Source organism: Centruroides sculpturatus, unplaced genomic scaffold (genome assembly GCF_000671375.1).
Source record: "Centruroides sculpturatus isolate CEXI.00-Female unplaced genomic scaffold, Cexi_2.0 scaffold414, whole genome shotgun sequence".
NCBI lineage: Eukaryota > Metazoa > Arthropoda > Arachnida > Scorpiones > Buthidae > Centruroides > Centruroides sculpturatus.
Window position 1 is genome coordinate 93,668 of NW_019384735.1, and position 16,424 is coordinate 110,091.

The window sequence follows — 16,424 nt, forward strand, 5'->3', positions numbered from 1 at the left end:
ATAACTTGACCTTTGGAGACATCATTAATATAAATAATTTTTATGGCCGTTGAATAAGAAGTGTTTCTTTCACAAGAAATGTATAAAATTAGTGCTGTATTAGACTTACGGTACCTAATTTACATACTGTGCAGACGATAATAAACTCAACTTACTAGCCTAAAATCTCCGTAGCGTGTTGCCAGGCGGCAGAAAGCATATATATAATTATAATAAAATTACAATAAATTAAGTTAATATATAATTATATATACAGTACCTAATTAATATATAATTATATGTACAGTACCTAATTTATATATAATTTATATATAATTATATGTACAGACAAAACTAAACTCAATTTACCTGCCTAAACTGTCCGTAGCGTGGCGCTGGACGGCGGGAAAGTAGTTCGGCTGCCCGATGACGTTTTACGTAATTATAGGAGTTTTTTTCCCGTTGTGTACGAATACCGCCACAATTTTTTCGCCGTCTTACAGGAATCGTAATCATAGGAACCAGTCTTATAGGGGGATCTACTGTATTCTCTCTTGCTCGCATCTGCATAGCATTACTTACTACTGGCGTCAGTGCTTCCCGTACGATTGACAGCAGTTTCGGGTTTGGCATATACTTTTCTCTGCGACAAATTTTTGTACAGTATAATTCTTAATAGCTGATCATTCGAATAATATAAACTAAATAATATAAAAAAGGAGAATTATCAATAAGCAGTTTTATTCAGTAAGAAGTTTGGAATATTTTCGTTTCTCTTTTAAAATGTTTTGCAATTTCATGTTATACTGTTTTGGCAAATTACCTTTACCTTACAAATACTAAATATTTTATCATTTTATTTTTATGTGCTTTACATGGAAACGTGATCTTATATGGCAGTGCTTGTTCAATGTCGTTCTGAATAACATCACTAAGCATGCTGACTGATAACTATTGTCAATTTGGCTAAGTAGTGAAAAAGTAAGGTATTTGGTTATGTGAGTATGCTTTTTGTTTTGAGGCTAGTCAACTATGCCACAGGTTAGTAACTTTCATCTATGGTCAATGTCCTAATACAAACTTCACAATCTGTAAAATTTTTAGCAACAAAGCCAGTGAAATAATCTGTTATGCATTCTAATACATCTGTAGATGCATAATCATGATCAATTATCTCATCACACTCTTAAATACCTCTTTCAATATGTCCATCCAATTTCTCTTATAATTTTTCAAGTGAATAAGATCCTCTTTGGATTTCTTTACGAATGTTTATTCTTCTTCATAATGAACTCTCGAATTCTTATCAAACGGAATTTAGCAAAAGAAGATCTTGGTGGTTTTAATAGGGAATATAATGACAATACATGTACTGAACATTATATGTGTAGTTTAATATACTGTATAGTTAATATATCATTATATAGTTGCAAAAATGTTAGAAAAGCTTAATACATTTTAGGTTGGTTAAATAGTTTATAAATTATAATAAAAGTAATTAAAAGACTTTTTCGAAGTGCTTTGCGGGGTTTAGAAAGGTATGATGGACAATTCGGAAACAGACTGGACATCTTTAGTATGTCAGGAGTTTTTTTAAGGAACGTTGATGATTTCCTCTTCGTCTTTATATACTCTCTACGAATGAAGAATTTGATGAGGAACAAAATACTTTTCACAAACATCGTAGCGTTCAGTCAGTTCTCGATCTGCATACGTTATCGCTGTTTCAATTTTTAAAAAATTTCCAAATATTTTGATGCCTTAAATACATTTACTATTTGTTTCTTTGCATAATAGTTGCATGGGAAATTATGCCCACATCATTTAAAAGACATGATTTTATAAGACTTTCTTAAAAACACTGTTGAATGAGGCGATAATAAATGTAAACGATACAAAATGGAATTTCCGATAAGACGGCACCTGGTCTCGAACGTCCGAAGTACGACCACATTCCTAACAAGTTTTCGACAGTCAAACAATACAGTGTTTTCCCGAAAATAAGACACTGTCTTATATTAATTTTTGCTCTTAAAGATGCACTAGGTCTTATTTTTTCATGAAGAAGAATTCACATTTATTTTTGAACAAAAAAATTCCCAAGTCGAACTTAGACGAGAGTGACGTATATCTTGTGTGTCGAACTGAACTTAAATAAAACAGAAGTCACGAACCGACGTCGTTAAAGTTTATTGAACGCCTCAACCGTTAAAAACCTATCTGGCATCCGGTACGACTACTCCTGTACAGCACCCCTAATTTTAAGGGGCCCATACACGTTAAGTAAATCCTTTGAGGATTTACTTAACGTGAATGACGAAAAAAATCGGATAAAACTGACTGGATCGAACATAGTAATTTACAAAACTTATTAAAATATTTCCCAACGTATAAAGAATTATTTTTATTTAAAGGTGGATAGATAGAAAAAAATCACGGTTAATCCTCAAAGGATTTCATTAACGTGTGTAACCGCCTAAAAAATTTTAATTAATAATGGATGGAAGACAAGTTCCCCAGCCAAGCAAGTAGCGACCATTCACAAAAATAGCCATCATCGCCCGACTCAGGCCACTGATTGCCTTACAATCAGGCCTCAGCAGTGAACTTACGAAGTTCCCGTGCTGGAGTGGACTTCCCACTCGTGCTTCAACTTAATCTTTTTATAGCATCGACATTGGATTCGATGACCAAGTAGTGCTTACTGAACCGTAGCACTATGCAAATGTGATGTGGCGTGATTTCCAGCCGACCAATTAGCGATCACCAGCCGTAACATTAAGCAAATCTGTGATTTCCAGCTAGCCGTAGTCTTATGCAAATCATGCCGTGTGGCGTGATTGTTTGCTGACCAATTAGTGGCTGTACTTTCAAAAAGCCAACAATCACTTTCAACCATCTGTCTGTGACCGTTACAAGTAAAAAACTTTGCTAGGTCTTACTTCCGGGGGAGGCCTTATATTTAGCAATTCAGCAAAACCTATGCTAGGTCTTATTTTCAGAGGATGTCTTATTTTCGGGGAAACACGGTAGCAGTGGCGTCATCTGTATTCTTACACCATGGTGATAACATTAATAGTTTCTAAAAGCGAAGATCGGACGAATGTCCTGGTAGCAGTGACGTGACGTGACATTTCATGATAGGGAAGCTGTGTTTCTGTAAGAAGCCGATTTCCAGGGGCAATCAGTTAATTGCGCGTCACTGATTGTCTAGGCCAGTGTTTCCCAACGTGGGGCCCACGCCCCACAAGGGGGCAATTCGATTGTTAAGGGGAGCAATTTGAAAATTGGTTGTTGACCTTTTTTTTTTAGCCATCAGAATTTTTCATCGAGCTATTCGGACTTGAGTAGCTAATATTGGAAGATTAATCGCGGGCCACATAAATTCATTAGACAGGCTGTATGTTGGCCATGCCTGGTATAGCCACTGTATATGTTAGGGGGCATGGGAATTTTAGAAAGGCTTAGGTGGGGCATAGCACAAAAAAGGTTGGGAAACACTGGTCTAGACCCTAGAAGACTAGCGCCTAGACCAGTGTTTTTCAACATTCTTGAATACGCGACCGCTTTGCAAGTTAAAAACTTCTGGCGACCCCGCAGGGCCATATTAAAACTATTTATATATCAGTGATTTTAAAAACTATGTTTTTAATTTTCTTTCTGTTAAGACCTAAATATCGATTGAAAAACCAATTATACTGTAAAATAAACAGGTATAGCCTTCTCACTGAAATTGTAGTTTTTTTATTGTAGTGTAGGACCTACAAACACTTGTCTTTTTCTTTTATCCGCGACCCCTTGGGGGTCGCAACCCACAGGTTGAAAAGCACTGGCCTAGACAATCAGTGACGCGCAATTAACTGATTGCCCCTGGAAGTCGTATTCGTTGTTCGATAAGCCAATAAAAACCGTAAATTCTCTAAATGTATTTTTAATATCACAATTACATTTCGAATCGCTAGCCACTATATAAGGGCTACAATTAAAAATAAAATAATAAAAGCTTACTTGGTGAAATAGGATGTGTGGTGGATGTACCGGTACATACCTGGTACAAAATATTCTTCAACTGTATGAATATACTTTTAAAGAAAATTATAATAGTTTTGTGAAGAAACGTACAGTACATAAAAATAACATAAATTATTCTTTACTTTTTAAATCTTAAAACAATCCACTTAGTTAAAATTGCTCCCTACGAGTGACTCATGGATGGAATCAGAGACGATATTGGTAGGTGTGCAGTGCGTGCATGCATGGCAAATCCCGGGGGTGCCGATACCGGCTAATGTCAAATGTCGCATCACTAATATATCTCAAAGGAGGCTACAGGGCTGTTATAGATTTTAAACGTTTCTCACCATAGCTGTATAGCTAAATATGTTAAACTTAATAGTCATCTGTTTTCTAACTAATTTTTTTAGGTCTACGGAAATTTCCAAAATTTACAACTTTTCAATCACTCTCATTGAACTGGAAAAATTTGTCTTTATTACATTTAAATTAATATTACAAAGAAATCAGTCCACACTGTACTCGGCTAGATATTGGTTCGGTTAAGTTTTTGTTTAAGTAAAATTCCGGCTCTTTCAGCAGGGTTTTATTTACGTCCCTAATTTCCTAATCTCTTAATTATTTAACTACTACTTAAGTAGAGATAAGTTGAAACCGGTTACTTTGCACTTGAATATTTGTAGTCTTGGGAAAGAAGTGGAAAGACAAATTTTTATGATAACGGATACATAAATCGTAAATTTAAGGAAAATAAATTCTAGAGCTCTTTTTTTTTGTACCATGTGCGTCTCATTCATTAAATTTAGTCGTAAATGATGATGCCAGAGTAACAGTTAATTTTTTAATGTTTTACGTTTTTTTTCTGCATTCCCATATAGATGGGACATACTAAATCGTAATATCACTAGTTTAACATTGAAATCCATAAGTAATACTGTATAAGATGGGAGAGCGGAATAAAAATATCAAATATTTTAATGGATTTTTTTCAACTCCTGTCAACTATACAGAACTATCATAAAAACCTACTGTACCAGTAAATTCTTATCGGTTGGGTTTAGTTATAAGTCTATTCATGATTCACATAATCGGGCGAAAGCGGCCAAATATCTAGCACGCAGGCGGCTAACAGCCCAGAACCGGTCCTGGATAGAATCATTGGAAGCGTTATACGTGTGTAGCTTCCACCAGACAGGTGAGGTTGGTGCTCCGTAAAGCGCATGCGCGAATGCCTATAATCTGGCTGCTTGGAAGCTGACCCGGTTTCGACAATACAGCGCTTCCATTCCGCCACTGATATTCTTATACAGTAGAGCATCGATTATCCGACCCCTGATCAACCGTCACATCAGTTAATCGACCGCATATTAGTCCGCAAATTCAAATGCCCGATAGTGATGTGGCGCTACAATATTTGGCTATGTCTTGGCTATTTTAATAGTATTTTTACGTGTTTTAGCTGGCAACTCTGGCCGACCATGAAAGGGAGCCAGTATTTAAACCAGGCTTAATTTTTAACGATACAATAGCGACGATTATTATTTAAAAAATTTTTTGTTAGGCTTAACATCGATGAAAATTCAACGCGAAGTAGGTTAATAGCGATATACTAATATACTAATTACATGGGATTTACTAATATACTATACTAATAATGTATTTTTTCATATTTTTCGGTTATCCGTTTTTTCAGTTATCCGACCAATCCCAGTCCCCAATTGAGTTGGATAATCGATGCTCTACTGTATTACAATAGCAATCTTATCGTTTTTTTTCACATGTAGTATAGAAATTGTAATACGATACATAAATGCGGTTATAATAAAATATTAATTTTAATTAATCCAAAATACGTTAATATATGAAAATAAACTCGCAATATGTACAGTAATACCCCGACTTACGCTACCCGACTTACGCGAACCCGGAGTTACGCGATTTTCAAATCTCGTCGATTCGTCTTTTGTTTGAGAGCTACGCAACCCTTGATTACTCATTCCCCCCACAGTATTGTTCAGCTTACATGTTCGGATGTGTCGCGCGGAATCCACACATAGCTGCAATTTATTTTGTGTTATTTATTTTTGTGTTTGTTATATCTACGGAGACTCGAGAGACTCTACTATGTCATCCAAACGAAGTAGAACTAATTCTTCTGCATCAAACAAGAAAAGAAAAACTTTATCTTTGGAATGAAGTCATCGTTATTCCTATTTCGTTAGACTTTTCGAACGATTCGTTACTAACGCGTTTAACTCATTTGACTTACGAACGAACCCATTATTAAAGAGTTCGATACAAAAATGAAAATTTGTGAATTGGCAAAGAAGTTTGATCTACCGGAATTCTCGGTCAGAACAATTATAAAAGGCAAAGAAAAAATTCTCGAAGCTGTGAAAAATGCTCAATCTTTAAATTCGAGCATCATTCGTAAACGTCACAGTATTATCGCTGAGATGGAAACAATGTTAAAATTATGGCGTAATAATCAAGTAAATGTGAAAAATTGTAAAATAATATAGGCCTAATTTGTTATAGCTATGTATTATCTAAGATTTTATTAAACATTTTTTTTAATAAATTATTGTTTTCTTTAGTCTCCGGCCCCAATTAAAAATTATTTGTATGTATTTATATGCGAAATTATACCCCGACTTACGCGAATTCGACTTACGCGATCACCGCTGGGTCCCACCTATCGCGTAAGTTCGGGTATTACTGTATTTATATTTTAGAAAATACAAAGAAAGTGGCGCTTCCACCGCTTCCAAGGACGGCACGCCACTGCCGGGTAGCATAACTGGCAACGTGACTTTAATTAATATATATAATTATCGTGTTTTAAAGGTTTACACTGTATATATATATTTTTAATTTATACTCTTTCCGCCCTGTGGGCACTTATAGCAGGCTTATTATGGGTTCTGCCAGGCTCTCAATGGGGGCGACCGGGAGGTGAGGGACGGGGACCAACATATCCGAACTGACCACCCCGAAAAATTTTTGGATTCATATCAATGCAACAATCAATTATTGTTAGAACATTTTGCGTTTTTGTTTTACTATTTTCGTCCTATGGGCACCAAAACGACCGTTATAATTAAGTTCATCCTTGGTTCGGCTAGGTCAATAGCGGGATGAACGGGCAATCAGGGATAGGCCTGAAATATTCGGGACAGACCATCCCCAAAACTTTCTAGAGGTATTTTGAACCGTCCGGACTTGTTCCCGGGTCTCTCAGCGGTAGGTTTTTTTAAAACTCTTTCCGCCCTGTGGGCACTAAGAGGGCCCCTTTTTGCTAGCCCCTTTTATGGGTTCGGCCAGGTCCACAATGGGGCTGCCAGGTGGTGAGAAACGGGACCCGACATATCCGAACGGACCACCCCCGAAAAATTCCTGGGGATTTTCCGACCCGTTCGGATACGAACCGGTTCCCCAGAGCGGTAGGCTGCCATCTTGACCGCTCGGCCATCCGGCCACTTAGCGGTAGGTCTAACACATTAATAGTCGTTCAGCTATTCGGTTGTCTATTAAATGCAGCAATATGTCGTATTTTAATTCTTGAGATCGATAAGAGTTTATTTTCATAATCATTTTCATTGTCTTACGCAACATTACTGAATAATTAATTAAAGAAACTAGTTTGGACAAAGAACTATTTGAAGATAAAGATGAAGAAGAAGGACGTTTTGCTTGGCACTTAAGTTTCGTTATGTACTGTACAATAGGCTTATATTCTTATAAGATTTAGTTTTATTTGAGAGTCAATGTAATCCGACTTATACATATTTCGTTTTACCTTTTAATATTTACACTTAATTCTAGCTCGCTTTTAGAAAAATAAAATTGCCCCGCACTATCTTGTCTTTCATGTTGGGGAGAGCTACTAAACTATGGCGCCCCGTGGTAAGTTTTTCGATGGTCATGTTATGTGGTTAGTAGTTATATATATTTTTTGTTTTATACGCGGGGAATAATACCTTCCGGGAGGTCTTTTTAAGGGTAACTAACCCCTATTCAGGCGTTATAGACGTGGAGAAAACCCGGAAAACTCCACGTGACCAGCGTGTCCTGATCCACGACCAGTGTTCAGGAAACGTAATCGCTTGGCCACTGTTTGGCCTGCCCCGCACTAATGTAGAAGTTGGATAGCTCGGCTATAAAACTATTTGAATAAAGCTTTATTTTATTTTTGCCTTTTTATTAAAATTACTAGAGTATTTCTTATATAATTAGGATTTATAAAGTAATATAAGAAATTAAGAGCAAAATTTTATTAAAAACGTCTTCCAGATATTTTCCTTGCTTTTATGCAAAACAGGTAACAGGATAATTAACAGAATCATAAGGCACCGAATAATTTTTCTCTTATCAAATTTTAAAATAGCGTATAACTTTTATGAGGTGTTAAACAATATAATTTTTTAAACTATGGATTCAGAGATTTTAGACGAAACTTGGATTATAACTTTTCCAAACAGCACTTTGAAATTTTGTGTTAGCAAAAATCTTTTGACTTCAGAAAGTAGTAAATTTCAAGAAATGATTTATTCTGCAGAAAGAGAAAATAATAACTCGATTTTACTGGATGACGATACTAGAGTGGTTGATAATGCTTTAAGGTAGGATTAATTATTTATTTTTTGTAACTACTGTATTAGATGTGATTTACTTTTTAAAAAGTTCTGATTAAGAAAAGTATAGCTATTTTTATTTCATTAGCTCTTATCTGTATCATATCACATAATGCTAAGTAAATCTAATTGGCTAGGAGGACGGAACAAGAATTTTCCGAATGATGAACAATGTACTGAGTCATAGCTGACTAAGGAAATTAGACTGATCGTGTATAAAGATGACAAATGACATAATCATAATTTTATGGCTATTATAAAACATACATTTTGCCTAGCACAGCTGACATCTTGCAAATTGCAAATGCAAATATAAGTTAGCATAAACAGACTGACTGAAATAGTAAGAATTCTAACAGTAGGAGGAGTCAAGTACTTAGAAACTAGTTCAGCATCTCAGCATTTAGCAAGAATTCTACAACAGTAAATACTCATCTCGCGCATCATAATAGCGAGGTTGAGGCCGAAGTTTTAAACGCGAAAACGTGTACGTCGAACGTTCAGTGCAGCTTTCCTGTAAGCCTAGAAGTTTGGCAATGGTATTTGGAATGTCGAGCATGATTCCACTGACTATCCAAACACCATTGTCAAACTTTTCGGCCTCAGCCTCGCTATTAACTATACCAGTAGAGACTTCTAAGAAAATAAAATTTGGAAAGCATAAATTATGAACATAGGATGACAGATCTGACATAATTTAACAGTATATAAGAATTTTAGTGGAATCTAAATACGTTAGGATGAAAACTTATTTGATTTAATAAAATTCCAATTTAAATACAGTAGATTTCGCTAACCCAGCCATTTCTTGCACAGGATATCCAGATTAACGAGAGTGCTGGATTACTGAGAGCATATAGATCTGTGTTTCCCTTTTCCGTGAAAATATTAATCATGTCACACATCCTATTCATTAGGGTTTCATTTCTGTATACACTATACAGTATTGCGTTTCAGCACTCCGTATTATCTGCCCGCCTGTCTCCAAAAAGATCAGTACCAAAGGGCGACAGGTCACGTCATTTATTGACTTTAGGTCTATGGACTCGCAGTAATCCGGCATTCTCACTAATCTGGAGACCCTTTCTGCAAGGAATGGCTGTATTAGCGAAAATCTACCGTATTTATGCCGGATAACTGAGAGCCGGATTAGCTAGGGTTTGCTGTGTATACAATCTAACACAATTTAAAAAACTTGAATGTTATTCATTCTAAGGACCTTATAAAAATAACACATTTAAAAGTTTAAAACTTCTTGGAACTTTAACATGTAAAGCTTTTAATATTACCTAAATCTAACCTAAATATTATAACCTAATACAATCTAACCTAAATCTAAAGTATTAAAATACTTTAGATTATTAAAGTATTATAAAGTATTATAAATTATTAAAGATAATATTAAAGTATTAAAATACTTTAGATTTAGGTTATAAATTATAGAGAGGATATAAATTAAATTTATAGTTTACTTTATCTGTTTCTCAATGGATAATCCGAGTAAATCAACCAACCATGTACTGTACACGGTGTTTATAATTAAGGTTCCACTTTGAAATGGCCATAAAATGAAAACTACTGGACAGAATGTTATCAAACTTAGTAATAGTGTACAGGATGTCATCAGTTTTAAAACGAAACTGCTTGTGAGGTTACTCCTGATATGCTAAGAGCTACTGTTGAGAACACAGTAATGCGATGTAACTTGCTTATCAACAATGGTGGACACCACATTAAACATGCTCTCTAACGCGTTTTAAAACCGATTAAAACATTTTCAACGATGTCTTCATGTCTTATTTCGTTTAACAATATTGCAGACAGTGCCATTTCCCGTTGGTGAGTTTTTGAACTATTTTTTTTTCGCGAGAAATAAAATCCCATGACATCCTGTACACTATTACCAAGTTTGATAACATTCTGTCCAGTAGTTTTCATTTTATGGCCATTTCAAAGTGGAATTTTAATTATAAACACTCTGTAATATAGAAAATTCATTTGCTTTAGTTGCTTTTTTTAAATTTTATACATACTATATATAAATTATATAATGTTTATATTTATCTATATCTATATATAAAAATGGACATGTATGTCCCTATATTTCACTTTTTCGCAAAAACTACACATCGCACGTGAATGGTGTTTGTATGTGGTGATAGCCCCAAGTCTCCATTCGTGCATAGGGGTGGTTGCGTCTCGATAGCTATAAGGGTGCGGGAGATATGAGGCTGAAAGTGGTTGAAAGTGGCTTTCTATTTCGAATGTTTTGTTCGAATTTAATTCGAACATAAAATTCGAATTTGTTCGAATTAAATTCGAACATAAAATTCGAATATTGGTTCGATTATAGAACGATTGTAAACGTTCCAGAAACGTTGAAAATAGTTCGTTTGACTGGACGTGAACAGGAGACGTTCAGAAATAGAATCGGGACCAGGTCTCTAATTAGTCTGGAAACCGGGGATCTAATTCTTGCATTCTGTGAAAACGGGTAAGATTGACTATAATGTAATTATCTTAATCTTCACTATCGTTACTTTTTGCCCACAAAATAAAAACCCAGCGAAGCGGGTCCTTGCAGCTATATTCTAGATTACTTAGAAAAACAGTCTTTTATATATAAAGACAAACTATTACATACAAATAATAACCCAGCGAAGCGGGTCCTTGCAGCTAGTTATATATATAAATATATAGGCTATACAGGGTGTATCAGAATGACGTTTTATAATTTTGGAAAATCGTAGAGGATGAAATTTTGAACGTTTTGATATAAGAAACTCATAGTCGGAAATGTGATTTAAAGTTTCTATAGCGGTAAGAAGTGCTTGACCGCCCTTCACTTTAGTAGCTACCCTTCTGTCCATTACATCATGCTATTGTTCTAGACTTCTTCCTCTGGGATTATGTAAAGTCCCTTGTGTACGCAACACCTGTAGGAACAGTTCATGAGCTTACGAAGCTCATCTTTACAGTATTTAATACTATCAGAGGGGAGCGTGTCATCTTACAGAGAGTCGGACAAAACATGGTTCGTCGTTACACATTATGTAACGAAGTTGGTGGTCGTCACATTGAACATTTACTCCTAAAGAAGTGCAGCCACTGATTCGATGTACAGTTTGATTGTACTCTACTGTTTTGTCAATAAAACTTGTAAATACTGTATTCTGCTGTTTCATTCAGCATAACGACTGCAAAGTGCAAAGTGCTGTAGAAACTTTATATCACATTTCCGGTTATGGGTTCCTTATATCAAAACGTTCAAAATTTCATCCTCTACAATCCCCCAAATTTTTAAAACCTCATTCTGATACACTCTGTATATATAATAAATTTAAAACATATAAACAATAAATAAAATACGTAAATACCGTGTAATAAAATGAAAACNCCCCCAAATTTTTAAAACCTCATTCTGATACACTCTGTATATATAATAAATTTAAAACATATAAACAATAAATAAAATACGTAAATACCGTGTAATAAAATGAAAACTATATTTACTATTCGTAAACCGTCGGCTTCGGCATCTTAAACATGGCCGCGAGATCAGCCACTTTCATGCTTCGCAATAAGTTCTTTTCATCTCAGTCGTCGATACTTTCCCTTACTTGCTAGATTTCGTTGTTTCCAAGCACTTTTCGGATGCCATGGTAATAAGTAAAGATTTTATATAGCTTAAAATAATAGTCAAATACGTATTTTACTATAATTTTAGAACTTATTACGCCATATTTTTTTTAGGAAACTTGACTTAAACCTTTTTATTGACAAGACTGTCTTGTTTATAAAATCGTACTGCCCGATTTTCTTACCAGCATACAGGTATGAAGAAGTACAGTACATGTCGAGAGTTGATATTTGGCACAGAGTATTAGGTACCCAAATCATTTGCGCATAAAAAATCCAGATTCTTAGGTAGTCGGGGCCGAGAATCGAGTCAAAATAAAATACAAAATGACGACCCTCTTCTACAAACAGGCAAAACAGCCACCTCATCTCACCGAAGTCAGGTAGGGGAGAGTACCACCCACAGTCATTCTAAAAGTGAACTCTGACCTTAGGACTGAATACGTAGTTCCTTCTATGTTAAATAAAATTTGTAATCTAATTTTGTAAATTTGGGAGTGCTTCAAATATGATGTTAAAACAGTTTTATGTCGTTACAAGTGGGTTTTTTTAACATTATCTAGTATAGTAAAATCGTGGGACCAATAAAAATTTGATATTATATTAGGGTTGTCGTTACATCCGATGACGTTATAATCGGGTTAAACTGTATATTGTTTGTGCAAAAAAAAATAATTTCGGACGATATGATAGCCACGATTATTTTTTTCAAAAACGGGAAATTTTCGTTACGTATCAACAAAAATTCAACCCAGGCCGACACGCAACGGAGAGAAATTTCGAAATTGGATAATTTAATTTTCTCGAAAATGCATCGTGGACGATCTCGTGGTCGTGGCTGGCGAAGTTTGAACGATCGCGCCTAAAAGCAGCGATACCAAAGAAGATTGGAGAATGAGAACGAGACCCACCTTGATAGATCCGGCCCTACCATAGGGCGAACGGAGCAGCCGCTCCAGGCGCTAAGTCCTCAGTGGTAAAGAAAATTAAAGGGTATAAATTAGGGGCAACCAAAGGGGCGCCATAATAGGATCTCGCTCCAACCTAAAACTTGCCTAGGCCGGCACTGCACCTTGAGCGTCAAAGTGATTCTGCTTAGTAGATTCTCCAAGACAGTCTTTGCCCAAATACGGTTTTGCCGTTTTACTTGTTTTTTAATAAATTCTTACTCCAATATGTACATTTCGAGTTTTTTCACCTCTTCAGTACAGGTTATGTTTGTTAGTTTGAACAGAAAGTTTTTGCGTGTTTTTTATGAGTTCACGTTACATGTGATTTTAATTATAACAGTTGTGAAATTTAAAACATCATTGCTAATTTGATATTGTATTTCTATGTTTAGAAGCTTATCTTAAGCTTCGAGCGCATATTTTCACTGCTCGCACAATTCGAATTTTGAAGCATTGTTCGAACTCTGAAATAAATTTTTGTTCAATTTAGCTTCGAACTCTGAAGCGTTCGAAGTACGAGGTACAAATATATAAATTATCTTTGAGAAGTACAGTATATTTATTTTTAATATTTTACAAACTTTGCATTTAAAAATTTTTAAAGTAATTTTTATATTTTTACTCTAATTTATTGTTTTATTTATCGAATATTTGATTATAAGAAACTCATAGTCGGAAATGTGATTTAAAGTTTCTATAGCGGTAAGAAGTGCTTGACCGCCCTTCACTTTAGTAGCTACCCTTCTGTCCATTACATCATGCTATTGTTCTAGACTTCTTCCTCTGGGATTATGTAAAGTCCCTTGTGTACGCAACACCTGTAGGAACAGTTCATGAGCTTACGAAGCTCATCTTTACAGTATTTAATACTATCAGAGGGGAGCGTGTCATCTTACAGAGAGTCGGACAAAACATGGTTCGTCGTTACACATTATGTAACGAAGTTGGTGGTCGTCACATTGAACATTTACTCCTAAAGAAGTGCAGCCACTGATTCGATGTACAGTTTGATTGTACTCTACTGTTTTGTCAATAAAACTTGTAAATACTGTATTCTGCTGTTTCATTCAGCATAACGACTGCAAAGTGCAAAGTGCTGTAGAAACTTTATATCACATTTCCGGTTATGGGTTCCTTATATCAAAACGTTCAAAATTTCATCCTCTACAATCCCCCAAATTTTTAAAACCTCATTCTGATACACTCTGTATATATAATAAATTTAAAACATATAAACAATAAATAAAATACGTAAATACCGTGTAATAAAATGAAAACTATATTTACTATTCGTAAACCGTCGGCTTCGGCATCTTAAACATGGCCGCGAGATCAGCCACTTTCATGCTTCGCAATAAGTTCTTTTCATCTCAGTCGTCGATACTTTCCCTTACTTGCTAGATTTCGTTGTTTCCAAGCACTTTTCGGATGCCATGGTAATAAGTAAAGATTTTATATAGCTTAAAATAATAGTCAAATACGTATTTTACTATAATTTTAGAACTTATTACGCCATATTTTTTTTAGGAAACTTGACTTAAACCTTTTTATTGACAAGACTGTCTTGTTTATAAAATCGTACTGCCCGATTTTCTTACCAGCATACAGGTATGAAGAAGTACAGTACATGTCGAGAGTTGATATTTGGCACAGAGTATTAGGTACCCAAATCATTTGCGCATAAAAAATCCAGATTCTTAGGTAGTCGGGGCCGAGAATCGAGTCAAAATAAAATACAAAATGACGACCCTCTTCTACAAACAGGCAAAACAGCCACCTCATCTCACCGAAGTCAGGTAGGGGAGAGTACCACCCACAGTCATTCTAAAAGTGAACTCTGACCTTAGGACTGAATACGTAGTTCCTTCTATGTTAAATAAAATTTGTAATCTAATTTTGTAAATTTGGGAGTGCTTCAAATATGATGTTAAAACAGTTTTATGTCGTTACAAGTGGGTTTTTTTTAACATTATCTAGTATAGTAAAATCGNTTTCATTAGAATTGTGAAAAAGTACATTCTTAATTCGTAGAGATTTAAATAGTTTGTTAAAAAAAATATATATATATATATATATATAATTAAAAGTTTATTTTTTATAGATATCTGGCAGGACTGTCAGTAGAGAAGCGCATGAAGACACATGTAGAATTACTTTTGTTTGCAGTTAAATACGAAATACCTAGATTATTAGAGGGGTGTAAGGTATTTATCATGAGCAATTTAAACGATAAAAATGTTTGCTACGTATATGAAACTTTAACATCAAATAATATTCATGATGGAGATATTTTTTACAAATGCTGGAGAATATTTGACTATTGCTGGAAAAGCATTTTTAGCCAACGTGCATTTTTAACTTGTTCACCAACAGTTATTTTAACATTTGTATTAAGAGAAATTTATAACAACATGAAAGAAGAAGAACTTTTTAAAGCACTCGTTAAATGGGGTACATATAAAACTATCATGGAATGTAGCACCACAAACACAAAAGTCGTTAGGGAAACAATATCAGTATACATGTCTAAAATTAGATTTATGAGTATGTCCATACAAACTTTAGAAAAAGAAATTTTTCCAATGGGGATATTATATGATGAAGAAATTGCAGCTATTAGAAAAGCTTTTCGTAGGAGAAGATTAGAAGGATTACCATCTACTATATGTCAAAATTTAAGAAATAGGAAAGTACTTCCTAATTATCGTGTTCTTCTGGAGCATGTAGTCCAAATTATCAGCTTGGACACAAATGATAAAATGGTAAAAAATACAGACAATTTCATTTGTTCATGCACTGTTAAAGGTCAATGTTTCTTTCGGGCATTTGCACTTCCCATAGAGAATATGTCAAACGAATCCATTGTAGTTAATTTATATATATTTGTAGATGACAAGATTTATAAATATAAAATAGAAAATTTACTAGTTTGTGATTATAATCAAATTTGTATTAAACCACCATTATTCTTACATTATGATGCTATAATTAATGGTGTCGTCACAATAAGTAATATATCTACTACTTCTAAAATAGTCCTTACAAAAGGTACACCTCAAATTATTCCCAAAAATTTCCTTTTACATCATGTGTGCTTAGAAGGACGTTATTTTTTAATAGATGAAATACTGCTTTATTTTTAAAATTTAATTAATTCAATAATACTTAATAGAAAAACGAATATTTCTATATTTTTGAAATGTCATCA

The 16,424-nt window shown here is 34.6% G+C and overlaps 1 protein-coding gene across 1 annotated transcript; it reads left to right on the forward strand.

The window, feature by feature from the left end:
- The first annotated feature begins 8,331 nt into the window (after nt 1-8,331).
- Nucleotides 8,332-16,424, forward strand: LOC111628275. The gene is made up of 2 exons (XM_023372025.1): nt 8,332-8,615; nt 15,318-16,424. The coding sequence occupies exons 1-2, from the start codon at nt 8,425-8,427 to the stop codon at nt 16,357-16,359; spliced, it is 1,233 nt and encodes a 410-aa protein (XP_023227793.1). The 5' UTR covers nt 8,332-8,424; the 3' UTR covers nt 16,360-16,424.